General features: G+C 41.4%; 1 protein-coding gene across 2 annotated transcripts in view; it reads right to left on the bottom strand.

Moving 5' to 3' along the window:
• Positions 1 to 19,826, bottom strand: part of ATP6V1H (ATPase H+ transporting V1 subunit H) — a 44,684-nt gene extending 24,858 nt beyond the window's left edge. Inside the window, exons 1-7 of one of the 2 annotated variants that reach the window (XM_030488723.1) lie at positions 19,668 to 19,826; positions 18,194 to 18,320; positions 9,766 to 9,868; positions 8,182 to 8,271; positions 3,956 to 4,069; positions 2,824 to 2,928; positions 1,846 to 1,899 (exon numbers count right to left, since the gene is read on the bottom strand). In XM_030488723.1, the coding sequence (XP_030344583.1) occupies positions 1,846 to 1,899; positions 2,824 to 2,928; positions 3,956 to 4,069; positions 8,182 to 8,271; positions 9,766 to 9,868; positions 18,194 to 18,297 (570 nt within the window). In that variant the 5' untranslated portion in view covers positions 18,298 to 18,320; positions 19,668 to 19,826. Of the gene's footprint in view, positions 1 to 1,845; positions 1,900 to 2,823; positions 2,929 to 3,955; positions 4,070 to 8,181; positions 8,272 to 9,765; positions 9,869 to 18,193; positions 18,321 to 19,325; positions 19,396 to 19,667 lie in introns of those variants that run through there. The other variant, XM_030488734.1, reaches the window with a different exon arrangement.
• Positions 19,827 to 27,009: the final 7,183 nt, after the last annotated feature.

The raw sequence follows: 27,009 nt of genomic DNA, 5'->3' as shown, positions 1-27,009 counted from the left end.
CAGAGATCCCAAGGTACAACTGAAGTGGCATTTTTTCATTTGTTCTCACTCAACTTTCGACATTATCTTCACCAATACTCAGATATGCTGCTGACAAAACGTCGTGGAGTTTTTTTCTCCTACAATCTTTTCTCTTTACTAAGTGTCTTGAAAATTTTATGGTAGATCACTCATAATACGAGGTCAAGCCTTTCAAATATTTAATGGAGTAAAGAAGTTAAGCAATCCCATATGAAGAGAAAAGAAACAATAAATAGAATTTAAAACAAAGATTAACTCATTCTGTGTCTCTCATCAGAGATTAAGACCTTTATGTAAAAACTGAGTTTGAACATCTAAGCCCAAATCATCACAGAGAACATTCATTTCCCTAGGTAGCTATTCACTCTCACATACCATGCAAATAAAACAGCTATAAACATACAGGCAGCCCTCCCACCTCTAATAATGTATTAATTTATCTGCATCACTAACTTGTTCACTACTGAACTTGGAGTTTTCTTTTTAAAGAGTCCATCATAAAAGCATTCTCTTTCAATACTATTATAATTGAAATTTCATAAGAGATCCCAGCCCTCATTTCTTGTGTAAAATGCTACAACTGCAGCTCTGATTCACTCAGGACCTGCTTGGGAATCCTACACGAGCCAGATCTGCAATCAGAACACTAACAAAGTCAAAGCAACACTTACCCAACTTAATTATCCTAGAACATATCTGCACTATCAGTTCTGCTGCTTTGGAACCCTGCAGTGGCACAGTACATCCAAGCAGGAGTACAGTACAATGAGTACAGATTTCTAAACAAGTTAGAAGAGCTCACAGTTTCATAGTGAGTGGTGTTGCATGCTGTAGAACTATTTACTCTTTTACAGCTGTATGATCAAAGGCTGTCAGCCTATGAAACCTAACAGTTCTGTGTGCCATTCTGCACATGAAATACTGAAATACTTCAACCTCTATGTTCAGGCTGCAATTTTACCCCTTATCCAAGGTCATGCATAACAGCCTTTCATCTTTTCCATTTTAAACCCCAGTCAGGTGGCAATTTAATATGCTTTTCTCTACAGGAAGCTAACACTTTAAAGCGATGACTACATGTAGAAGAAAAATTTCAGGTTCGTATTTAAGTCTCCTGAAAAACTGAACACTTTCAGGTTGCAAAAGGAACAAAAGACCAAACTGAATTCTATTCCACATTCAAAAGCCACAATAAACCGCCTTGCTGTGCCACAACAAAACAGAAAATCCAGTTATGATATCACTTGTGTTTGCTATCCTGCCACAGTTCATCTTCAAGCTCAACCACCATTACAAGCACATAAAATTCAGTATAAATAAATACTGAAAAAAGACAATCCATTTTCACCTGAAATCAAGCTATTCAAATATGAAAACCTTACACCTATGAAAGCACTCTTGTCATTTCATGCTACATTGGTTGAGGGGCAATGCTAGCTTTTAATATTTAATGTGCCCTTTCTAAGTTCTTCACATCACAAGAGCTTCTTAGTCTCAGGTTTCTTCTGTAAGTCCAACAGTTCAGTGCTAAACAGACAATATTGTTAAATTATTAAATTAATTGCATTTATTTTTTCAAGCTTTCAAACTCTACAGTTTTAACAACCCAAACCAATCTGTGAAATACTTCCACTGCCAGCATTTTCTGAGAAATCAGTATTTTAAAAGTACTTTTGTTTCTTGGCGCCATCACCTGGCACTCTGTTGTCATACAGTTCTAAGTACTTTCTATTACTGACACCAGAACAGCTCTGCATTTTAATCCGATGAGTCGGTATCACCTGCCCAAAATAGCAAACTGACAGATGACAAAGATATACTCACATCAGTTGTGGAGACTGCTCCTGCTTCCACAGAACTCCCTGTACCACGCAGTTTCTAAAAGAAAAAATGAAAGTTTAAGATCAGAGCTGTCCTTCACCCTTATTATGATAACGTATTGTATTTAATTTCCACACACAAGCCATCATGTCTAGAAGAATATGCTTGGGCCTGATCCTTGTATATCAGGATTTAATTTTTACTTATTTAAGTGTGATTTTACTTTTATCCATTTTCATCTTAGAATTTGAAAACTGTTCTCTTGGATCCTTCGAAAGAGAATTCTAAGTTTCTTCTTCCAGAGAAAAAAATAACTCCATTTTAATAAAACCAGTTTGGAAAATTATGAAAAATAAACCATTACTAAACCTGAATGTTTCTCTGCTCTCCAGAATCCACTTTTGCTACCACACTACCTTAAAGAATCACATATCACTGGGTTTTGATAAAGATTGAAGGGAAAATCTCCAAAAATTAATAGAAACGAGAACGATTAATCTTTGAAGTAGTAGCCAAGAGGAAGCAGCTCATACTGAGCTAATGGCATAAGAATACTGTCCAAATAAGTCCTACAGCAAATTGGAAAAAAATGTTGATGTTCACTTCCTGTTGCCATGTGATTTTTCTTCCCAGCAAATAGCTCTGAGAAACAAAACAATACAGGGAGACAAAAAACCCTCATCAAATGTTTTCTTGGTGTCCAGAAGAAATAAAAAAAAAAAAACCAATGTTAACCAACAGAAAAGACAAAAGGCCTTATTTTTTAATTTATATTTCAAGAACGAGTAGAAAACATAAAATATTAAGTTTAAAAACAATGTGTTTGAATAAAGGATATTAGGCTTTAAAAAATTATGAAGTAAAACTTCATTTTAAAAAAGGAAAACCAAAAATATGCCTTATTCATACATCTGAATATTTATCTTCTTGAAGAAAATTTCCAAAGTCACTGTAATGTTTGAAAGAAAGTAGTTTTTTTACCTGTGAGCTGAGCTGAGTTTTAATCCAGTTGAAATAGTAATTCAAGTCACTGCCTTCCATAAGTTCCTTCCCCCACGCAGCCAGCTTGGCAATAATTCTTGCTGCCTGAAAAAGAATTCAATACACATTTTTCAAATGCAACAATTTCAGGATTCAATGAGAAGTCATTTAAGCTCTGGAAACTAAGGTTTTTTCATAGCAGACCATATGATGCTGTGGTTTAGACTGGTGACCAAAACAGTGCTGATGACATACCGCTTTTTTAGCTGCTGCTGAGCAGTGCTTGGACAACATCAAGGACTTCTCTGTTTCTCACTCTAAGCTTTCAGTGAGTAGGTTGGAGAGGAGGAGGGTGTGACAACCAAGAAGCTGGGAGGGGACACAGTGGGACAGCTGACCAAAGAGCTGGCTGGACATCAGTCTGCTGGTGCTGTGTGACTGCTTTGCATCACTCCTTTTTGTTGGATTTGTTTCGAGTTCCACTCCCTCCCTTTTTTCCCCCTAAACTTACTAAACTGTCTTTATCTTGACACACAAGTTCTTTCGCTTCTGTCCTCCCAATTCTCCCCCCAGTCCTGCTGTGGGGACTGTGCAAGCAACTGAGTGGGAGCTTTCCTGTCAGCCAGGGTCAACCCATCACAAGAGCACACATTATTTCTTCCCCAGTATGCTTACATCCCATTTTTTTTACACATTTCAAGTGGCGCTGTACCAATTTGAGCATATTAGAGAAAAAGGTTCATCAAGATAAAGGTATTTCCCTTTCACAGGATGAGAACTAATTTTAATATTTGTACAACATGAGGAGCACTGACTGGCAGTTATGACAAAACTGATTTTTCTAGTTATGTCTTACTGTGCTTAGTTAATCCTAAAATCCTCGCTTTTCTAAGCCTTTAAAACCTGCTTTGACCTCCTAGAAAAAAACCAATGCCAATAACCAATGTAACTTTTCTTTCTAAAATCTGGTCAAGTGAAGCTTGTATCACCTAGATACAGCTCATCTAGACTGCAAGAGGGAAACTTCCCAGTCCAGGCAGTAGTTTAGCTTCAAACTCCAAAAGTCTTCTAAAGAAAAATAAATAAGCATTTTTCTCTACCATCTTCAGGAACAGGTTCATTTCAAACTTACCATATGCACAGTGAAAAGATCTTGTCGATTCAACATCGGGAGAAAATAGGACCATGCAGTGTTTTTACCACGTTTTGCATAATCGAAGAAGATAGAAACACGCTGATGATTTTCCTGTAAAAATGGGGAGAGACTTGTAAAAGCATTCAACATAAAGCAGTTATTTGCTCCTCTGTGTTGGCACACATTACCAGAGTGCATCCTGGCTTGTAATAGCCCATAGAAATTTTTCCAGTTGACAATTACTTGTGGATACAGTTCATTTCAGCACTCCAACACTAAGATTAGACATTTGGGGCATGGAGAAAAACTTTGAAACCCTAGTTACATCTCAGTACTCCAACACCTGCTTGAGTAACAATGGATGTATCCTTCTGATCAAGCATGCAGAATGAGAGAAATGAGAGAGAAGCTAAATACTGTCATTTTCCAGAGGAACACTACTCTTCATCCAATCAATTACGTTCAAATCAAGTCCATACAAAGTTTTCCCCATATTGCTACTTCCACACACAAGCCTGTTCAACTTGGCTGCGTATGCTACAAGTGAAACTTCGGAGATGTAAGCTAGTCCTGCCTCTCCATTCACCTCAATGGAAAGTGAGCTCTACCAGAGGAGGCTGCAACTGATTCAGCTGTTATCTCAGACAACCTGCATACCTAGAAGAGGACATAGCCACCAGAACTCTCTGTTCTTCTAGGCTGAACCACAAGAGACCATTAAGCACCTGAACCTGGGCACTGTGCACAGTTTCTTCAAGCATCTCTCCTAATAACCACTGATAGGTAGCTATGGTTCTCATTAAAGCAGAACAAAGAAGAGGCCATGCAAACCTCAGGAGAAAGAGGAGATATGCTACTTCCTAATAGCCTAGAACACAAACAGTCTTCCAGAAAATCAAATACCTGGATTATTGCTTTATCTCAGCATTCCCAGTAAGCTTTAATTCTTAAGAGATGTCTCCCCATTGAAGTCAAGCTACTATACCCAAGTACACAACTCCTATCAAGGAAGGTAAAACTGAATCACTGTAATAGGGAAACTAGCAAGAGAACAGCATCTCAGTCTCCACTACCCAAGTAATTTAATTTTCAAACTCCCCTAGCTGAAGGGCTTTCCTCCATCCATTCAGCACCCTATTATTAACTTCATGGGCCAAGAATCAGCTGGGCAAGCCTGCTTGTTGGAATATAATCCATTAAGCACAAGATGACCTGAATGTATTCATGCTCCAAACACTGTCATCTTACCAAGCATCGGAGTTGCCACCAACCCTTCACTGAAAGCATCAAAGTTACTGCACCACATGGGCTGCAAATTGCTGTCCTGATCACTGACTAGGGAAGATGAGGTGTCACTAGTTATCCAACAGCCATAACCCTTACAGTGATTAATGCTCTATACAGCATGTGTCAAACAACACTCAAACCCTCTCAAAATTTGTTGTTCAAACTATGAAATAAAAAAAAAAAAAAAAAAGATCTCAAGAACACGGGGTCTTGGTGGAGAGCCTCTGCTCTGTGAGGACTAGTTTGGTGAAAAATGGCAGCTCAATCAAGTAAATCACTGTTAGCATCTACACTTGTGCTACACAGAGCCTACCTAAAAAGATCAAAAATAACTAGATCATTGAGTTCACTTTACAACATAACTAAGCAGGAGACAGACAGGTCTGGAAGCAGAAAATCGAAATAACTTCAACACACTGTCAATCAGAAGACTAGTTTGGTTTGCTGCTAAGGTGCAGGGTAAAGACAGGAAGGAAGGAATGGAGAACTGCCTATGGCCCTGAAATATGTGAATCTGCACCATCCTAGCTCCTGACTGCAGCAATAAAAAGGAAATCCTGAAGCTCTCATATCAACAGTTGAATAATTTAGCATCTGTCATTTTTGAAGAAGCATATGAAGCTCACTTGGGTGGTACTGCTACCTACATCAACTACGGTGCAGGTTCTTAAAAGATTTCATAACTAAGAGACTGTGCAGTGTGATGGGATCACTAATCCAGAGAAATTATTCCAAGTGTTTATCATATGAATAGAATAATTGTTTCCTCAGGGACTCCAGTATGCTAACACTCCACCTTCAGAAATAAGCAGAATGGTGATATTCTTATAAGGTAATTCCACTTCTGCCAGCCTCAAAGTGAAATCTTTCCTAGAACAATGATCAAATCTGTAAGTAGAACTGCTGGAACTATCCTAGACACCTAGACAGTTTTTTTGTGCTCAAAACACAGTTGATATGATTTTTACAACTTCACAAGAAAAGAATAGAAAGGTAATAGAAGAACCACAGACAGTCATCACCAACACAGATAAAAGCTGGATACTGTTAACTTATGATAGTTTCTAGAAGTTTCAGCTATCAAAAGTAGCTTTCAAAAATTGTTTGTCTCATGAAAATGCAGTGAACATCCTTGCGCAAAATAATTTTACTTGAAGAGGCACTGGCACCATGAAAGACCATGTCCTTGAACAATTTCTCACTTAAAATCTTTGCATGTACTGAATTAAAACTACTTGGGCAAAGACAGGAGACTTTGTATCCACTATTGTGGATTTTTCTGCCCATGCAGTCTGCAGAGACCCTGCACTAAACTCAGAGTCAATGGCCAATAAGCTGCTTTCTGACAGGAATCTTACACCTTGAAAATGTGCAAGCAAGGCTCCATAAGATATCACTGACAGCATGTTGTACCATCTGAACATGACCAAAAGAAAACAGAAGTCCCATTTCAGCTTTGCCTCATGGAGACATGGATGGTTAGGAAGTCATGGGACAATGCCATGCAGATGCCTGCACACAAGCCCTCTTGCTATGCCAGCAGCAAGATATCACTGAATAATGAAATTATACAGAGTATTATAAAAGCCAGTGCAGGCTTTCACACACTGAAGCAGAACTTCTAAAGTAAAAAGGCATCTAATTTCATACAAAATATTACATTCATACATCTCTATTCTCCTGACAATATTATGTTTAACATGAAGAATGCCAGACATACCACTTCTGTGGCTGGGTAAGACCCTGAATACAGAAAAGTCACTGCAGTCAAGAAAACATGTTCATTAGACACATATGACAGAATTAATAGGGCAAATAAGAGATGACTCAAAACTACTTTCTGTGACCACCTAGTACTAATGCAATTGTTCAAGAGTGGACCAGTGAAAGCCTTTATCTGTGGGGTATTAATTCTACAGCTCAGAAGGTATCAGCTGTTGCATACTGTAGCTGCAGGCTATGTGTTAATGTCAAAGTACCTAAGCAAAGCAAGACATACTAACACTCACAAAGAAGGGTATGTGAAATGATTAGTATGTTATCACTGATGTGTCTCATGCAGAAAAGAAGACCCATTTCTCACAGAAGTAGCCATAATAAACAGAGTTTTCATACACTAAGACAAAGTCATTAAATGCATAAACCAAAAATAGGTACTCCCAACTCAGTATCCTAATCACGGAATGACACTAAGGCTCCCTTCTGTCTTTTCTGCTTCTTGATGTTTGTGTCACACTTGAGAAAAAATAAATTCAAAGAAAAGAGGAAGAGGATTAGAGTGACAAAGCTGCAGATGGGATTGATTGAGAGCAGCCCTGAGGAGAAAGACTTAGGGGTGTCGGTTGATGAGAAGCTCAGCATCACCCTGCAATGTGTTCTTGCAGCCCAAAAAGTCAACAATGTCCTGGGCTACATCCAAAGGAGCATGGCCAGCAGGTCGAGGGAGGCAATTCCTCCCTCTACCCATCTCTTGTTCCCACTTTATAATTCAATCATGCAGAACTTCAAAACATTGTCCTAAGCAGTCTAAATTTACACTGCAAACATGACACCGCAGAAACTGTATCTTCTTGCTGAGGATGTTTCCTTTCCTAGGAAAAGCTTCAACAACTTCAAGTTAGAAGTTATATCCTATCTACATAACAAGAAAGGGCTGAGATTACAAATCATCCTTTAATCCAAGTTTTGCATGAAGCATGGTTGAGAGCCAACAGACAAGCATACAGGTATGTTTTATTTCCAGATATATATGTATTTACATAAGACTAATTTACCCATTCGACTAAGTATAACATTTAATCTCTGAAGACAAGATCTGAAAATTTATCAGAATATTTAATACAGTATGACAAACACCTGTAAAGACCTGAATAAGGCTAAGGGAACATTCAAGTATGTGCTAAAAGACTTGAAAATAAGAAAGGTTATTGACCTACTTGCAGCATATCATCAACCATAGTCAGAATGTACTGAACTGTCTGTTCCTTGGAGATATGAGTCATCAAGTTTATAAATGTTTTAGCACACTAAAAAAATAAAAAGAGACATTAAAATTAATATTAGCAATTGTCTTCATTCCTTTTGGTAATAGAAACCAGGACCTCATTAATTCACAATTAAGCCTTACATCAGCATTGAGCATCCCAACATCTTATTCAATTGCAAAAGGAGCTGAATACATTTGACATTATATTACAAAGACGATTTTCTGTCATGTTGATCGTTACCCTTTACAAATTGGTTTACAGCTTTCAAATAAAATAAAAATTACTCACTAGCAAAAGTCAGCAAGGTGCTTTGTTGAAAGACTGATTAGAAAAATCTCCATCAGTGTTCTTTTTTATGGAAGTGAGAACCAAGTAAATTGACAAAACAACAACAAACTTAGACATAGTATAATAAGGTTTCAGCAACTTGAACGTGAAGGAGAGAAGACAGTTCACTCTTACCTGTTTACTTCTTGTAAACCATGTAGACAAACCTTTGTTCATATTTGAGCTGGTTTCTGCCTCCTGAACAACTACAATTTCAGCAACAGGCTGATATAATAGGCTGAAGCACTCACAACACTACTTTTTACACTTCCTCCTTTCCCTTCACTGCATTCAACCAAAACTGAAAGAACAATGGAACTCTGAACTGGTACACTGTGGCATATAATGTACACCATATATGCTTTTGTCACTATGCAAATTATGGTCCATTACATACCAGTCACACAATACAATTGGGGGGGGGGGGGGGGAAGGGGAAGAACAAAAAAAAAAAAAAAAAAAAAAAAACCACACCAAAACCCACAGGCCCACACAGAACAGCCTAAAATTGAAGTAGGACAAAGGGCTCAGAACTTTTGCGTCTTGAGTCCATCTCCTACTCTTCACCTTCTCCTCTGCCTCCCCAATCCTCTTGATCTCTGACATTGTCTGATAGAAACTCAGGCTTCGAAACTGAGATTTCAGTGCTTCAAATATTACTAAAGTGTCTTTGGGCATCCTGCCTGGACTCCATAAGCCAAATGGCATGGGACTTCTATCAATCTCCTACCAGCTCTGTCCAGTACAATCTCCTATCTTATCGGGGCTAAAATGACACTAGACACCTGTGTTTAGCTGAATCTACCTTAGCAGTCAGTGGACTCTATTGCTGGAACTACATTATAATTTTTCAGCCAACTAAGCAGAAATCTCACTGTTAGTAGCCATCATCAATAAGGCATAAGGAAAAAGCTCAAAAAAAAAAGTGACTCAAGTACAAGTGTGCATAATTAAGTAAACTGGGATGAGGAAAGACTTGAGCTAGCTTGTCTCACAACAGAGTCAAAGTCAGATGACATTTAGTAATCATTTAATAAGTTTTTAAAAGAATGTCCAATCTATATCTGGGGGCAAAAAAGAATTATAATAGCAAATTTTAAACTTCTTTCACAACATCTTAACCATATACAGCAAACAATGAAACAAAAGTTAGTAGGAAATTTTCCTTCTATCTTCCTCCCCAGTAGATTATTAAAAGAAAGTTACCTGATTGCCTTCTGTTTGCAACAACTCCTGTTTTTCTTCTGGATTTCTTTTTTGTTCAAATCTTTGAATAAATTCACAGTCTTCACCTGAAATCATCTGCCCTCTGAAAAGCAAAATATGAAACTGTAAGTAAGATGAACAAAAAGGTATGTCAAACTTAACAGCCAGGAGAGAGAACTGAGAGTATGTGAGAGCAACAACTCTGCCAACACCAAGGTCAGTGCAGAAGGAAGGAGAGGAGACACTGGAGCAGAGATTCCTCTGCAGCCAGTGGTGCAGACCATGGGTGAGGTAGGCTGTTCCCCCTGTAGCCCATTGAGGTCCACAGTGGAGCAGATATCTACCTGCAGCCTGTGGAGGTTAATGGTGAAGCAGTGGAAATAGTTGCAAGAACTGAAATACATGAAGCTAGCATATTATGTCAAAATTATAATACAGAATACGAATAATAGTCTAATCCAACCCAAATGAAGTGCCGAAAAAGAAAATGAATTGTTATTTTAAATTTGCCATAAGCACTGAAGAGACTTTTAAGGACTACAGAGAACTTGGTTCCTAATGTATTTTTAGCTTTCACTAATTATGACACTCCAGCTTTTCCTGCTTGTTTAAAAAACAATATGCATGCAAGCTCATCCTAACACATATCAAGGGGGCTAGAAACAGTAAACTGCAGTGGACAACTATAAGCTAACAGATCTCTACTTGATCTTCTCTTTACTGAGTTACTGCCATCATCAGTACTATTTCAGAAAGCTGTTGACTCAGCTGAAGAGCTGGCAAAATATTGTTAGGGTTTTGTTATAATACAAAACTTACCATCACGACAAATAACAAACTTGCCAAAATAGTACAGTCAGGTACTCTTCAGGTAAGAAAACTAATTTTAAACCAGGTAGTCCTGAAAATATCCAAGACTTCAATAGGTGACTAGCTTTATTAGTTAACACCAGGAGTGCTTCAGGAAAGAAAATTGTGCACATCACCAATACAAAAGCCACAGGGGATGTAAGTATTAGACATTGCTCTGTTTCATTTATTTCCGAGATGCATCTCCTCTTACGTTTCCACTGAGTCAAATGCCTCTTCCACTTTTCAAAACTATGTAGCAGATTCTTTTAATCCATCTATTGCACATTCCGGGTCAGTTCCAGATGTTCCGTAAGTAGAAGTTACATTAAAATCCTTGTAAACTTATAGGAAACATTTGGGATTGGGGGGGGGGGGGGGGCGCATTGGGGTGGTTTTTGTTTGTTTGTTTGATGAGTGGTTTTGGTTGAGGTTTTTTTTTTTTGGTTTTTTTAAATTGGCTTACCTGGATTCTTGAAACACAGAAACATAAGCAAGACTCACAATATGTTCGTATCTTTCCTCTTATAGTTATGTCTTGAGAATGGCCTCATCACAGAGCCGTCTTTTACCTATTTACTATTCAAGTAAACAACATAAGTAGTTCAGCACCATGTGCACTATTCCCATATTCTAGCTGCTTTATAAGAAATATCCTCATATGGATTGAGGAAAGGCATTTAAGACTTACTAGACGGAAGATTCATAAAGCCAGTGGTAAACCTTGACTAGTTTCTACCAAAACTTAGCTAATTATACATTAAAAAGTAATTAGCTAATAATAACCATGCTGCTACCACATGCCTTTTAGATCGACTTGAGTTCTTTCCTGACTATTAAGAATGGATTTGAGTAGTTGCTGAAAGATGAGAACAATTCATCTGCCACAAATACCGGACTTAATGTTCCATAACTAGAAGTCTTCCATGTTTCAATCAATGCTGGCCAAGCCAGGGACTCCTGGATGATATTGATGTGAAAGTAACAAGATGAGATGCTTGTTTGTGAGAATATTGGCATTTAGAAAGTACTTCAAAGATGACATAAGCTGAATCCTTCATTTTCAGCTTTAATGCTTGAAAAAGCCTCATCACACGAAGAAAGATGCTTCTTTATAACCAAGTTATTAGAAGAGGTCTGCTAAATGCCGAGGTAAAAAGCTTTGAAGTTTTCACTTTCATCCTACATTAGATCACAGTGAAAAAAAGAAAAAAAAAGTAAAATAAAAATATAGGTGTTGGGATTGATGTTGCCTTGAAAGGAAAAGCTGTTAGGGTTACTCTTTATTGCTTTCTAAGTCCCATTCAAAAAGACACTTTCCAAACTATACAAAACAGTACAAGGGATTTGACAGCTTTGTAAACAAGCTGTTAATATTTTATCAGAGATCTCATACATCTGATTAGCAGTCTTAGTAATTTTAAATGCATTTATCTCCATTAATCTCATTTTAAAATGGAAAGAACTGATAATGTAGTAAATCTTAGCAACCAATTAAAAGAAAAAATGCAGAGCAGCCTCTGACAGCTGGCACCAGCTACCTCATACTATTACACATTTTCCTCACCCCCTCTTCAAAGAGACAGAAACTTCCCAGCATCTCTAAGCAAGTAATCAAAGCTTCCCTCCATCCCTCTTCCTAATAGCCATTTAGTTTCTTATTTTCCAGGACATGCCTACAGTCTTTTGTCAACAGATGAACGTCATTTGACTGAGCTTCAGTTGTCTGGGTATACCAGGTTTCAAAGAATCATAGAATAGTTAGGATTAGAAATGACCTTAAAGATCACCTAGTTCCAACCCCCCTGCCACTGGCAGGTACATCTTCCAATAGACCAGGTTGCTCAAGGTCCTGTCCAACCTGGCCTTGAACACTGCTAGGGATGGAGCATTCACAGCTTCCTTGGCAGTCCATTCCAATGTCTCACCATTTTCACAGTAAAGAATTTCTTCCTTATATCTAACCTGAATCTCTCCTGTTTAAGTTTGAACCCATTACCCCTTGTCCTATCACTACAGTCCCTCTCCAGCATCCTTGCAGGCTCCCTTCAGATACTGGAAGGCTGCTATGAGGTCTCCACGCAGCCTTCTCTTCTCCAGACTGAACAGCCCCAACTCTCTCAGCCTCTCTTCATTCAGGAAGTGCTCCAGCCCTCTTATCATCCTTGTGGCCTCCTCTGGGCTTGCTCCAACAGCTCCATGTCCTTTTTATGTTGGGAACACCACAACCGCACATAGTACTCCAAGTGGGGTCTCACAAGAGCAGAGTAGAGGGGCAGGATCACCTCCTTTGACCTGCTGGTCACACTCCTTTTGATGCAGCCCAGGATACGGTTGGCTTTCTGGGCTGCGAGCGCACACTGCCGGCTCATGTTCAGTTTCTCATTGACCAACACCCCCAAGTCCTTCTCTGCAGGGCTGCTCTGAATCTTTTCTCCGCCCAACCTGTAGCAGTGCCTGGGATTGCCCGACCCATGTGTAGGACCTTGCACTTGGCTTGGTTGAACTTCATGAGACTGGCATTGGCCCACCTCACAAGCATGTCAAGGTCCCTCTGGATGGCATCCCTTCCCTCCAGTGTATCAACCAAACCACACAGCTTAGTGTCATCAGCAAACTTGCTGAGGGCGCACTCAATCCCACTTTCCATGTCACCAACAAAGATGTTGAACAAGATCAGTCCCAACACCAACCCCTGAGGGATACCACTTGTTACCGGTCTCCAACTGGATATTGAGCCATTTACCACAACTCTTTGCATGCAGCCATCCAGCCAATTCTTTATCCACCAAGTGGTCCATCCATCAAATTGATGTCTCTCCAGCTTAGAGACAAGGATGTTGTGCTGGACAGTGTTGAACGCTTTGCACAAGTCCAGGTAGACAACGTCAGTTGCTCTGCAACTGTCCATCAGTTCTGTAGCCCCATCATAGAAAGCCACCAAACTGGTCAGGCATGATTTGCCCTTAGAGAAGCCATGTTGGCTGTCACCAACCACCTCATTGTTTTTCATGTGCCCTAGCATGGTTTCCAGAAGAATCTATTCTATGATTTTGCCAGGCACAGAGGTGGGACTGACTGGTCTGTAGTCTGTACTCTACAGGCTACAGGACCATAGACCTGGAGACTTTAGACCAGGAGTCCTGTAATCATGTTTCAAAGCTCTGCCAGATATATTAAGGCCTGCCTTTGAGAGTACTAGCTACCGCAGAGTAAACTGAAGCTGTGTAAGATTTAGAAAGCATGAATTTGTAAGACCACCGTTTTTAAAACCTCTCAGTCTCTCAAGATGATTCAGAAACTTGTGATTCCTTCTTTTTATCATGCATTTCCTCCAGCAGCTCTTGTTCCTTTTTCAGTTGAATGATTTAACAAAAGCCATTCTGGAGGCTGGGGCGGGGGGGGGGGGGAGGGGAGAGGGGGGCGTGGTGTGTGTTTTATTAGTATTTTTAAAAATTGACATCTACAGCAAATATGAAGGCCTTTATGATGACATCATGTAAAGCCATAAAATTTCTTTTATCCAGGTATCCACAGAATTTTGCATGTACCTAAAGGACATTCATTTTGTCCAATTTTTCAACAGCTTTAACATTACAAAATTAAAACAGTAAAACAGGCTGACTGTATTCTACAAGATTGGACCAAATTAAAAAAAAAAAAATAAATAAACAAGCAAACCACACACATTACAAGTTAGGAAACTTCTTTCTTCTAACCTAAGATTGGCTTTTAAAGTCCAAGATACTTCACCCACTTTAGAAAGGCACCCCCCCTCCCCCCAGGAAAATAGGTGTTTTAACATCAGAATTCACAAACATACATGTAAAGTACTTGAAGACACATGGGAAGCTAAGTACAAATTAGTCATCAGGTATCTCACCTGATTAAATATGTAGCATTGTCAAATGCTGTATACCTAGAAAACCTACAGTGCATTAAGAGGAAAGTTAAACTCTGAAACAAGTTCACTTTTCCACAGAACTCAGTTACTATCCTTAGAAAGCAAAAGCAAACTTGCTTCAGGCAAGCCAACACACTCCCAAAGGCATTCTGATACTCCAAGGCAAACACTGAAATCAACCACATAGCACACAACAGCAACCCACTGTATTTTCAACTAACAGAGAGCATCAACACCTCTAAACCACTAGAAGTCTCAAGATCCAAAGGCAAGAAAGTCTGTACAGAACTAATGGCCTCCACTACATACCACATGTAGTTTTCAGAAGGTAGGCATACCTACACATCACCTTCCACTGTTCCAAGTTTTGCTACTTTTTGTTCCCTCAGACACACACCCTAACTGGAATTCAACACAAAGAAAGTGTAAATTTTAGCATTAAAAAAAGAAGTAAGCAATGAATATAGTGGCAAACTGGTAAATACGTAGAGTTGTCATACCTATATATTTCCCTTTTGTGCTAAGAGTATACACAGAAAACACCTAAAGTCAGCAGTTGTGTGTTAGAGTAGTTTGACATTTAGTTTACAGTTACAACCTTCAGAGATGGAATAAACAATATGCCAGTTAATCTTTAGCTTGAACTGACTCTACAAGAGAAGTCAGGCTACTAGAGTATGACCAAATTTTAGTTGGTCATTAGTAAGCTGTTTTACTTTTGCACTGAAGAACAGAGCAGAAAAAAAACTTCAGAATGCCTTCTTGTGTGACCAGACTCCAGTGTTGTTGTGACTGATGCAGTCTTTAAAGCATCTTTATACACATACAACTGTCACAGCTAGATTGAAAAAAGTAAATAAATAATAATACTTCATTAGGATATCTTGTGAAGTTCTTTGACTCCAACTATATAAATAGTATCTATAGCTTAAGGAACACAAATTAGGCCATGCCTCAGTTCACGTGTTAACTAAAGGAAAACAAACATTTCCTCTAATGTAAAAATGTATGAAGACTTGAAGTACACCTCCATATACTTATACACAAGCTTACTGCACTAAATGCACAAACTGCTAGAACAGAGGCTCAAAAGAAAGCAAGAGAAGTGTCCTTCAAAATCACCATCTTCCTTCTACTCCATAGACCAGAACAAACCACTCTGACCTGCCTCTAACAGGTGCATCAAAAGCAAGAAGTTTCCACTCATTTGTTATCATAGAATGTTTTGGGTTGGAAAGGACCTTAAAGATCATCTAGTTCCAGCCCTCCTGCCATGGGCAGCGACACCTTCCACTAGACCAGGCTGCTCAAAGCCCCATCCAACCTGGCCTTGAACACTGCCAGGGACGGGGCATTCACAACTTCTCTGGGCAATCTCTTACAGTGTCTCACCACCCTCGCAGTGAAGAAATTCTTCCTTATATCTAATCTAAATCTACCCTCTTTCAGTTTAAAACTATTCCCCTTGTCCTATCCCTACATGCCCTTGGAAAAAGTCCCTCTCCAGATTTCCTGCAGGTTCTCTCTAAGTGCTAGCAGGCTGCTCTAAGTTCTCCCTGGAGCCTGCTCTTCCCTAGGCGGAACAACCCCAACTCTCGCGGCCTGCCTTCACAGGAGAGGTGCTCCAGCCCCCTGATCATTTTTGTGGCCTCCTCTGGACTCGCTCAAACAAGTCCATGTCCTGCCAGAAATGAGTCAATACAGCTGCACTACTGACTTTTCAATAAATCCCTTAAAGCACCAGCCTCAAAGACACCATCACATCCAAACCTGCCCATTGTAAAAATAACATGTCAAAAAACAGGTATGATTTTATTTCCTCTTTAGAAGCACCAAAAGTTCTACTGATGTTTTACAATAACTAATGATAAGGAAACTCCTCAGCCAAGGAACTACAGTTATCTTCACAACGCTCCACAATCCCTCTGGCACCACTGAAGTTCATCCTTGAAGCTACCTTAACCAGACAGCCAGGATGTTATCAGTAAATACAGGAGACAATTATTTCAGAGCAATAATAAACAGAACACATTGTCATTGACATAGAAAGGGCACCAAGCATTGAACAGCCTCACAACAGGATCACAAACACTAGCCAGATGCACTACAGTAGACTCCAAAACCTGGCTAACTGATCAAAGAGAGGAAGTAACTACTGTATACTTCTTTCATAGATTCCAGAACAAAAAGTCAAATTCTATTTCTAGAATTTGAAAACAAGAACCATCCACCCTACCTCCTGGTCAAAAGAAGTTACGTAGAAGTTTGCTGACAAATACATACACAAAACTCCCCCATCCTTATTCAGCACCAGAGAGAGCGAGCAAGCCCCAAGAATGAAGGAAAATTATAAATGGTGACCACATAAAGCAAAGTCAAACAATTAATACTACACACATATTCAAAATACAACTCCTTGCCAAACAGAACCATCCCTTATACTAACAAAAGCAGCAGATGTATCTCATCAGCTTTTCAGTCTGAACCACTAGAAAAGCAGTGAAAAACACTCTCTCATATTCACTTTTGTTGACAGTGCACAACTGTATTCCCACTTTCTTCCTGATTAGCTGCAAGCTAGCAGCAGTTCATTTGCCACTAGGACAGGAACAGCTGCCCAGTTTTCCTCAGGACACACTTCCAATCGGATGGATACCGGGCACACAGTAACAACAAAACTACTTCTGCCTGTCTGAAAAGTGCTTGGTAGCTGTCACTGACAAGTTACCACACCAACCTTCCTCTTTTGCCTGCAAAGTCACTGTAATGTCACACTATAAACTGAACCAGAAACTGACCCATCTGAAAAATAGCTTATAAAAAAAAAAAAAAAAAAAAAAAGAAGCTTCAGCAGCAGATCAGTTCCTCAATGCAGACTTATCATGCAGATATATAATCACAAAGACGAAAAATAACAGTTCAATGAATTGAATAAGCAATACTGAGCTACACAGCAAGGCAAAAGCAGGTAGTCATTAATAAGCTTCTACTGGGTTAGCATTTCTCAGCTTGCAGGTGTACATTTTTGCAATTTCAATTTAATACATAGTATATATTTATGTATCACAGCAATCTGGAAAAAAAAAAAACAAACTTTTTTTTGTGATGTAATGTTGATAATCACAAAGCATCGTCAGAATGGTTTGTACTTCTAGAATAATCAAGATTTCTGCCACTTCAGTTACAATAGATAATAGTAATTTACACTTTGCCAATGTTCTTCATAGGTACCTGTCGTGAGGAATGCATGGCTGCAAGAATCTTGCATTTCACTTCAGAGTACAGAGAACTAGTAAAAGCCTGTTTCTTCGCCTTCTCTTTCCCTACCTCACACACAAATCTATTTTCCTCAGCTTGTCCCTATGTCCTCTTTGGACAATATTTCTCTTGCTATTCCCAGTGCCATTACATACATTTCAAAGTTTTACCATATATTCATGCAAACTTGTATTATTTGCTATTACAGTGTTCAATTCACAGAAGTAGAGTTCTCTTTCTGTTAATAAGTCATAAGAAAATGTTCCCCAACCACTCAGACTTTTTCCAACTACTTCCATGGGACCAAGACAGAATGTTCCTCACTGTAACCTAATGTCCCAATGTAACCCAAAATCTCAAAGTCTAACACTTAAGAGGGAAGGAGGGGGAAAAAAAATGTGGAAAGTTTTTACTTACTGGAGATATGACTGCCAGTTTACTTTGTTTGCACGAACTTCAGCAGCTTTGGCAGCGATGATGTTTGTTGGGACAGCAGCATCTACAGCACCTCGGATATCCATCTTAATTGGTAATTAAAATGTACCTAGAAATGCAAGTCAGATTTGAGGCTTCTTATTCAAGTATTAAAAAGCAGAGTATCTGTCCAATATTTTAACGAAAAAAAGAAAATCGGCTGTCCCATTCCCTAAAAATGTACTTAGTACTTTCAGAGAAATCAAAGTTTTATAAAGCCATACCTACACACAAACTGCAACCAATCACAAGTTTGATAAAATAAAAGATATATACCACTACTAAGTAACTCCCAGTCTTATAAATTCTTAAACAACCGAGTGAAGTTATGTGAATAAAGACTACTCTTCTGCAAGGCCCAGGTAGCCCTACAGATAACAGAAGCCGTCTTCCTTCCAAATCAGGGTTAAAATTCAGCACACATGCTGCTCACCCCAAGCATTAGGAGTGATTTAGTTCACTTATTTGTCTAAGAGTATTTAGATATTAGAAACACTTTAACTAAAACTTCTGGGGCAAAAAAACAAAACTCCAGCAACAACAAAAATGAAACAAAACACAAGTTATATAAATTAAAATTCATCTTACATAGACTAACAAGAAAATTCATATCATCTCTGTACCGAAAGCAAACTGAAAAATAAACAGGAACAGAAGCTGTTCATAAGGACACAGTACATTACCATAGACAGTGACCTTCACCACTCCTTTCTTCTTCCTTTATAGTTTAATCTCCCCCTGACTTTGATGCCAAAACAAGAAGTGTGTTTGCAGAGGCTGGAGCAGGAATTCCTTACAACCTAAACTGCAACAAGCCTCTCCACACAGCTTATGTCCGGCCTTTTCTGGCTCCCTTTAGAGAAGCAAGCAACATCAAAGTGGCACATTCTGCCCCAACCCTAACAAACAGTTTGTGTGACTGAATGAAAGTGTAATTCCAACAGCAAAAAAAAAGGAACTACCCCGAACGAATGGAGCAGCAGAAGCGTCCTCCCTTTGAAACTACTCCTGCGAGCATCCACCAACAACGGCACCATTTACTGTGTCCTTCAACTGAACGTTTCCGAGCTCTTACCCGACCCAGCCAGAGTCACTTAAACGCTCCTCCAGCCGCAGAGAGGGGCAGGGTCGGTAACCGCGGCTGCAGGACTAAGCAAGTAATACTGACGTTCGAGAAGCCGAGAGGCGCCTGGGACAGGCAGGAGGAAGACCCTTGGCCCTGTCCTGCTACTTCCTGCAGAGTCTTACGGGCACCTCCAGAGGGGCCCGGGGGAGCCCAAACCCTCGGGGGAGCCCAAAGCCTCGGGGAGGCCGCCGCGCCAGGCGGAACCCAACCAGCCCCGGGCCCACCAGAGCCCCCAGAGCGGCCGTGCGGCGGCACATCCTCACCCCAGCCCCCGCGGCAGCTGCCACTCACCCCAGGGGCACGCCGGCGGGTGAGTGCAGTGGGAGGGAGGCAGGAGGCCGCAGCCGCCCCTCGGCAGGCCCGCGGAGCCCGCGCACCGAAGGCCCCGCCGCTGCGCCGCACCGGGCCCCGCTCCGCTCCGCAGCGACCCCGCAGCGACCGCCGTCATGTGACGCCGCTCACCTGACCGCGACGGCAGCCTCGGAGGGACAGGGCGCCCCGCCCCGAGCGCCGCGCGGTGGGCGGGGATGGCGCGCGGCCGTTAGAGAGATGCGGGGCGCAGGCGTGCGGGTGGCGGTGTGCTCGCGTGGCTGTTCGGTGCCGGGCACATGTGTTTGTAGACATCTTATATACACATATACATACACACTTATATGTATATACATAGTATGCTGCGCTGCATGGAAAGAGGAGTGTGTCCAGCAGGTAGAAGGGGGTGATTCTTCTCTACTCGACTCGCATGGGACCCCGCCTGGGGTACTGCATCCAGCTCTGGGGCCACCAACACAAGAGGGACGTGGACCTGTTGGAGCGAGTCCAGAGGAGGCCACAAAGATGGTCACAGGGCTGGAGCATCTCTCCTGTGAAGACAGGCTGGGAGAGCTACGGTTGTTCTGCCCGGAGAAGAGAAGGCTCTGGGGAGAACTTTGAGCAGATTCCAGTACCTGAGGGGAGCCTACAAGAAATCTGGAGAGGGACTTTTTGCAAGATTATGCAGTGACAGGACAAGGGAGAATGGCTTTAAACTGAAAGAGGTTAAATTTAGATTAGATATTAGAAAAAAGTTCTTCCCTGTGAGGGTCGTGAGCCACTGGCACAGAGTGCCCAGAGAAGCTGTGGCTGCCCCATCCCTGGCAGTGTTCAAGGCCAGGTTGGACGGTGCTTTGAGCAGCCTGGTCTAGTGGAAGGTGTCCGTGCTCATGGCAGGGGGTTGGAACTAGATGATCTTTAAGGTCCCTTCCAAGTCAAACCATTCTATGACCGATTCTATGATTATGTACGCACACACATGTATGTATGTATATAGTTTTATATGGAGGTCTAATCCCATACTGAGAAGACTGATAGCAAGATACAATATGTGGGTGCCCACACGTGCTATTTGCTGACAAGAAACAGCTCTGTTCTCACAGAGAACACAAGCCTGGCTGGGAAGGGCCCCTCAGGGCAAGCTTCTCCAGCCCCGCTGCCAGTTCTCCCGTTTCCCACCTAAGTGAGAAAGGACCACCAACCTTGTGACAGAGCCCAGGAGGGGAAGGGGCCAGGGAGATGGCAGGCAATGCCCCTAGCGCTGAAATGCCTCCTTGGGCTCTGCATTTTTGTACTCCAGTACCCAGTATTTGCTTGCTTTCTGCCTCATGCTGCAATGGGGTGAATTTGTGGGTGGAAGCAAGGACAGGCGGCCTGGGAAGAATACAGGAGCATTGCCCGAGAAGCTAGGGACCAGGTTAGGAAAGCTAAGGCCCAGCTAGAATTAAGTTTGGCAAGGGATGTAAAAGATAACAGGAAAGGATTCTATAGATACGTAGCAAATAAAAGACAGACTAGGGACAATGTAGGCCCTCTCCAGAAGCTATCAGGAGAACTGGCTACCATGGATTTGGAGAAGGCTGAGGTTCTTAATGACTTCTTTGCCTCAGTCTTCACCAGCAAATGCTCTGACCACACAACCCAAGTCTTGGAAAGCAAATGCAAGGACTGTGAGAACGAAGACCTTAGGCCCACTGTAGGAGAGGATCAGGTTCGAGACCATCTTAAGAACCTGAACGTGCACAAGTCCATGGGACCTGATGAAATCCATCCACGGGTCCTGAAGGAGCTGGCGAATGAAGTTGCTAAGCCACTGTCCATCATATTCGAAAAATCCTGGCAGTCAGGTGAAGTTCCCAATGACTGGAAGAAGGGTAATATAACCCCCATTTTCAAGAAGGGGAAGATGGAAGACCCGGGGAACTACAGACCAGTCAGTCTCACCTCTGTGCCTGGCAAAATCTTGGAACAGTTTCTCCTGGAAAACATGCTAAGGCACATGAAAAACAACGAGGTGGTTGGTGACAGCCAACATGGCTTCACTAAGGGGAAATCCTGCCTGACCAATTTGGTGGCCTTCTATGATGGAGCCACGGAACTGATGGACAGCGGCAGAGCAGTCGATGTCATCTACCTGGACTTGTGCAAAGCATTCGACACTGTCCCACATGACATCCTTGTCTCTAAATTGGAGAGACATCAATTTGATAGATGGACCACTCGGTGGATAAAAAACTGGCTCGATGGCCGCACGCAAAGAGTTGTGGTAAATGGCTCGATGTCCAGTTGGAAACCTGTAACGAGTGGTGTCCCTCAGGGATCGGTGTTGGGACCGGTCCTGTTCAACATCTTTGTCGGTGACATGGAAAGTGGGATTGAGTGCGCCCTCAGCAAGTTTGCCGATGACACCAAGCTGTGTGGTTCGGTTGATACGCTGGAGGGAAGGGATGCCATCCAGAGGGACCTTGACACGCTTGTGAGGTGGGCCGATGCCAACCTTATGAAGTTTAACCAAGCCAAGTGCAAGGTCCTACACCTGGGTCGGGGCAACCCCAGGCACTGCTACAGGCTGGGCAGAGAAGAGATTCAGAGCAGCCCTGCAGAAAAGGACTTGGGGGTGTTGGTTGACGAAAAGCTTAACATGAGCCGGCAGTGTGCGCTTGCAGCCCAGAAAGCCAACCGTATCCTGGGCTGCATCAAAAGAAGCGTGACCAGCAGGTCGAAGGAGGTGATCCTGCCCCTCTACTCTGCTCTTGTGAGACCCCACTTGGAGTACTGCGTACAGTTCTGGTGTCCTCAACATAAAAAGGACATGGAGCTGTTGGAGCGAGTCCAGAGGAGGGCCACGAGGATGATAAGAGGGCTGGAGCATCTCCCATACGAAGACAGGCTGAGGAAGTTGGGGCTGTTCAGCCTGGAGAAGAGAAGGCTGCGTGGTGACCTCATAGCAGCCTTCCAGTATCTGAAGGGGGTCTACAAGGATGCTGGGGAGGGACTCTTCCTTAGGGACTGTAGTGGTAGGACAAGGGGTAATGGGTTCAAACTTAAACAGAGGAAGTTTAGATTAGATATAAGGAAGAAGTTCTTTACAGTGAGGGTGGTGAAGCACTGGAATGGGTTGCCCAGGGAGGTTGTGGATGCTTCATCCCTGGCAGTGTTCAAGGCCAGGTTGGACAGAGCCTTGAGCCACATGGTTTAGGGCAAGGTGTCCCTGCCCATGGCAGGGGGGTTGGAACTAGATGATCTTAAGGTCCTTTCCAACCCTTACGATTCTATGATTCTATGATTCTTTCCTACAGCTGGAAAGGAGTCAGGAGTTCCTGGACCCTGCTTCTGGTAGGGCGGTCTTACTGCCTGTGCTGTGCTGTGCCAGGTCTCACAGCCGGCTGTGTCACACTTCTCCCTCACTTTGTGAGCTGCACGGGGTTGTGCACTGGGGGCATGCCATTTTGTTCTTCCCAAGCCATATCTCAGTGGGAGATAGACGCTGCACAACCTCTTGCTTTGTAAAAAATGGCCTGTATGTGCTGGGTTTTGTTTCTCTAAGCAAAAGGAGCAGGAAGCTTTTCAGACTAAAAGCCCAAGCGCGTCAGAAACCACAGGCTTACACTTCCATGTTTCCAAGAAAAAACCTCTCTGATTTCAGTTGCTGAGTGAAGTTTTCCAGTCATACTGTGATGAAGTGCACAGACACACCACTCCTAGTCAGAAATGATCCTGAAGGGTAATTCTGCTAACATGTAAGGAGGAAAGGCAGGGAAAAAAGAAGTCGATCAGAGAGTTATGTGTGCAAGCAGATCAAGACAGCCAAAGTAGAGGTCCCTACAGATGTCTACACTTAACTTTTCATTTTGTTATGGTCTTTGTATTTTCCAGGACATCCATTTAGAGGATACACTGTTCTTTAAATTATACCTGCCCAGTACCTCCAGCAGTGTTTTTTTTTAATTCAAGGAGGGGTTTCATTACTGTGCCACTGATTAATTATAATTAGTTCTGGCTGAAACCAAGTACAACTACACACAGGACTGTGGTTCTCTCACTTCTAGTCCCTGCTTCCAGTGTTGTTTCAGTACTTCATAGCAAGTAGAGAAAAAGTAAACTCATGGTTTCAGTTTGGTGCCCAATGTGATCTCTTTTTTGGAGCATGCATTAGGTCATCTGTGGTCCCTTTTTTTTTCATAGCACACTAATTTCTTTGCCTAGTTGCACCACCTGCAAGAGTCCAGCACCATCCATTCAGTCTGGCTAGAAGAAGATAGACTGCTATTTGCAGTAAAAAGTTTGATACTACAGCGACATAATAATTTCTCTATAGAAAAGAGCTTTGAAAAGCTGTGATTCAGCATGTTGCTTCATCATAAATTATGAACTTTGATTTTACTATTCATTTCACAGGTGGTTGAGAGGCTACAGTAAAAATATTTTCCTGTAACTTTTCTGTAAACTGGCTGGAAGTTTGCCTCTACTGACTTAGCAGAAAGAGAAAGGCAGATAGGAAAAATAATTGTAATGGGAATTAATACTCTTTTAAACAGGAGTACCAGGGGGCATTTAAGGAACTACCAAACAGTGAACATGGCATCTATGCCAGGCAAGTTAATAGAGTCTCTAACAGGGTAATCAAATTAGTGAACGCAATGTGCCATATTAGAGAATGCAAACAATATATTGTTCCTCAATATACCTGTATAATAATATACTTAATCTACATATTCCTCCATGTCATGTAATGGAAAAAATGCAAAACATCATTAACAAAAAGTCACTACAGCTTTGTAAGGTACAGTTATATCTCACACCTCTTCAGGAGTTCTTCATGTGTGTGGGAAAGGTTGGTACAGATAAACATCACCCACTTGGATTTATTTCCAAGAGGCATTCACTGAAATGCCTCTGGAGGTGCTCTTAAGAAAAAAAAACAGCTCTCCTGGGTTAAAAGGAAAGATCTGTGTATTGATTCATAACTCTTGAATGGCACGTCAACGGAGGGCAGGAAGAAATGATCAGCATTCACAGTGCAGAATGGTCTTCAACAGAGAGCAAAAAGCATCTGGCTGGAGTCTGTGCTGTTCAGCACACTCACAAGTGTTTGAGAAAGGAGGTAAACAGTATAGTGAAAACTTTGCTGATGATAGTGCTACTCCTTTGACAAGTGCACAGTTAAACTGTGAAACACCTTGCCAGAGGCTGATGGGTATTCCACAGATTTACATGTGCTCCCATCTCCCATCTGTCAAATACTTGGGCACATCTGAAAATTTTCACTTGGTGTGAGTCCTGTGAGGCACTCTTGGTGTAAAGAAACTTCATTGCAAGGGTAGGCTTTGAGAAAGAAAAACATCATATAGTCATTGCAGGAACCTGTCATCATTATGACAACAAGAGGTAACCCTCAGCAACCAGTGCAAATCCATCCTGTGTCATCAGCTTCAGAGAGCACCTCATGGTGCTTTATTCAAGGTGGTTGACTCTCTGAACTGGATGTTGCTAAAGATTATGTTTGGAAAAGTTCTGTGCTCCTATTTTTTGGTAAGCATCTATCCTTTAGGATTCAGGTGCTACAAAACAATTTTCATTTAGCTAATTTTGGTCAAGTCAGTGCTTGTCCATTAACTCCTGGCAGTGCATCTTCACTTGAAGTTGCTATGTTTAGATGAATTTACTAATGTGTGAAACACAGAGAGAAAAATAAAAAGCATATCAGCATGCAGGAATAAAATTCATCAATTGCCTGAATCACAAAGAATAAAAATGTTCAATAGTTTAACACTAGAAAAATGAATGCAGATGAGTCATCCTCACAATAAGACTACGGACAGCTGGATCATGAGAGTATATTTCTATTCTCCTTCCCTTCTTCTAATAAGAACAATGTCTCTCATATATTCTGCAAATTGCAGAAGTGTTTTGCACGCCTGCCATTTAACCTTTCAGCATTCTGTACATCACCTGGCTGTCTCCAGCATGCCTGTACAACTTTTTAGCATATAGAAGAAATGGCTTGGAAAGTTTACCCAAGAAAAGCACACTTAGAAGGTCAGGAAAAGTGAACACACTTGTCTAAGTCGCAAAATATTATTGACAAATAAAAAATCAGAAATGGCAGAATTTGTAAAGAAGGACATTCTCAAAGTGGTACCTGTCCATTAGAAAAGCGCAGAGACTAGCTTCACCTTTAAGAGCTACCATTCCTAAAACAAGACTTCATTTTACCTTAAGGTTATTCATCCAAGGATTCAGATCAGATCTTCTGAGTGCTCAGGCTTCTACTTTTCCAAGGCTTAAACCGCATCCTCCCAGGGCAACGTGGAAAGGAGCACCATGTACATTGTATGACAAGGGACAGATGTGAGCCTTAGGCGTGGGCTTCCTAGCATGACTTGTTTCAGCATCAAGTTCCCATGGATGCACTGCAAGAGCAGGACATGTTTCTGTTATCGCAGAACTAAGTGCCAGGTGCAGACGCTAAATTAAGCCTGTTATTTTTTAGCAAGGAGGACTCTATAGCAGGAGAGAGGCAACAGTGGAGAAGAAATAACTACAAATCTGATTGTGGGTTGGTTGCAAGAGGGAAATATTAGAGGGAATCTATCTGGTTTTGTAATGTGTGAAACTTGAAGCCTTTCTGAGAGTCAGTGGCTAAGTCCATACAACACTAATGTAAAGTAGGAGGGGTTTTGTTTTCTAGAAAAATGAGACAGAGAAATATGAAGAAACTAGCTCAAGGTCACACACATGGGGGAAAACAAAGCACGTGCTGTTGTAAATCTAAAATACTCCTTTCCCCAAAGCACTGCTCTACAGGTTGGAAGAAGAAAATAGTGCAAAGTAGAAATTAACCTGCACCACAGTTCTGCAAATGTCGTACCAGGCAATGTTCTGATTGCTCCACCACTTCTTTGAAACTTTTTGCATGCTTAGTTAAGGAACCACACATATATCCTCAACAGGAGTGATGTTTTCAAAAGAAAAATAAACTAACATTTTATTGTAATAAACGGACTAGGTGATCTGTAACGTACCTTCCAACCCTAATCATTCTATGATCCTATGATCCTATGATAAATACTTCTTCAATTTTTTTCCCTGGTAGAATGGAACAGTTGTGAGAAAATTCAAAGTGAAGTACAATGCAGAAACAGGAACAGAAAGGCCAGTGCAAAACTATAGCCTTGAGAAATAAATGCAGCTGGAGTTAATAGTAGGGTACATTATTTTAAGGAATAGGGACAGGTGTCTCTGTCTCATGAACATATACATCTATATTGAAAGCAGGAAGCTCTAAGAGTCTCCAGTCCAGTCCCTCTTTGCAGTCTACAGG

The sequence above is a fragment of the Strigops habroptila genome, chromosome 1, assembly GCF_004027225.2.
Source record: "Strigops habroptila isolate Jane chromosome 1, bStrHab1.2.pri, whole genome shotgun sequence".
NCBI lineage: Eukaryota > Metazoa > Chordata > Aves > Psittaciformes > Psittacidae > Strigops > Strigops habroptila.
Note: the sequence above shows the minus strand (reverse complement) of the source record. Positions and strands in the feature narration are given on the sequence as shown.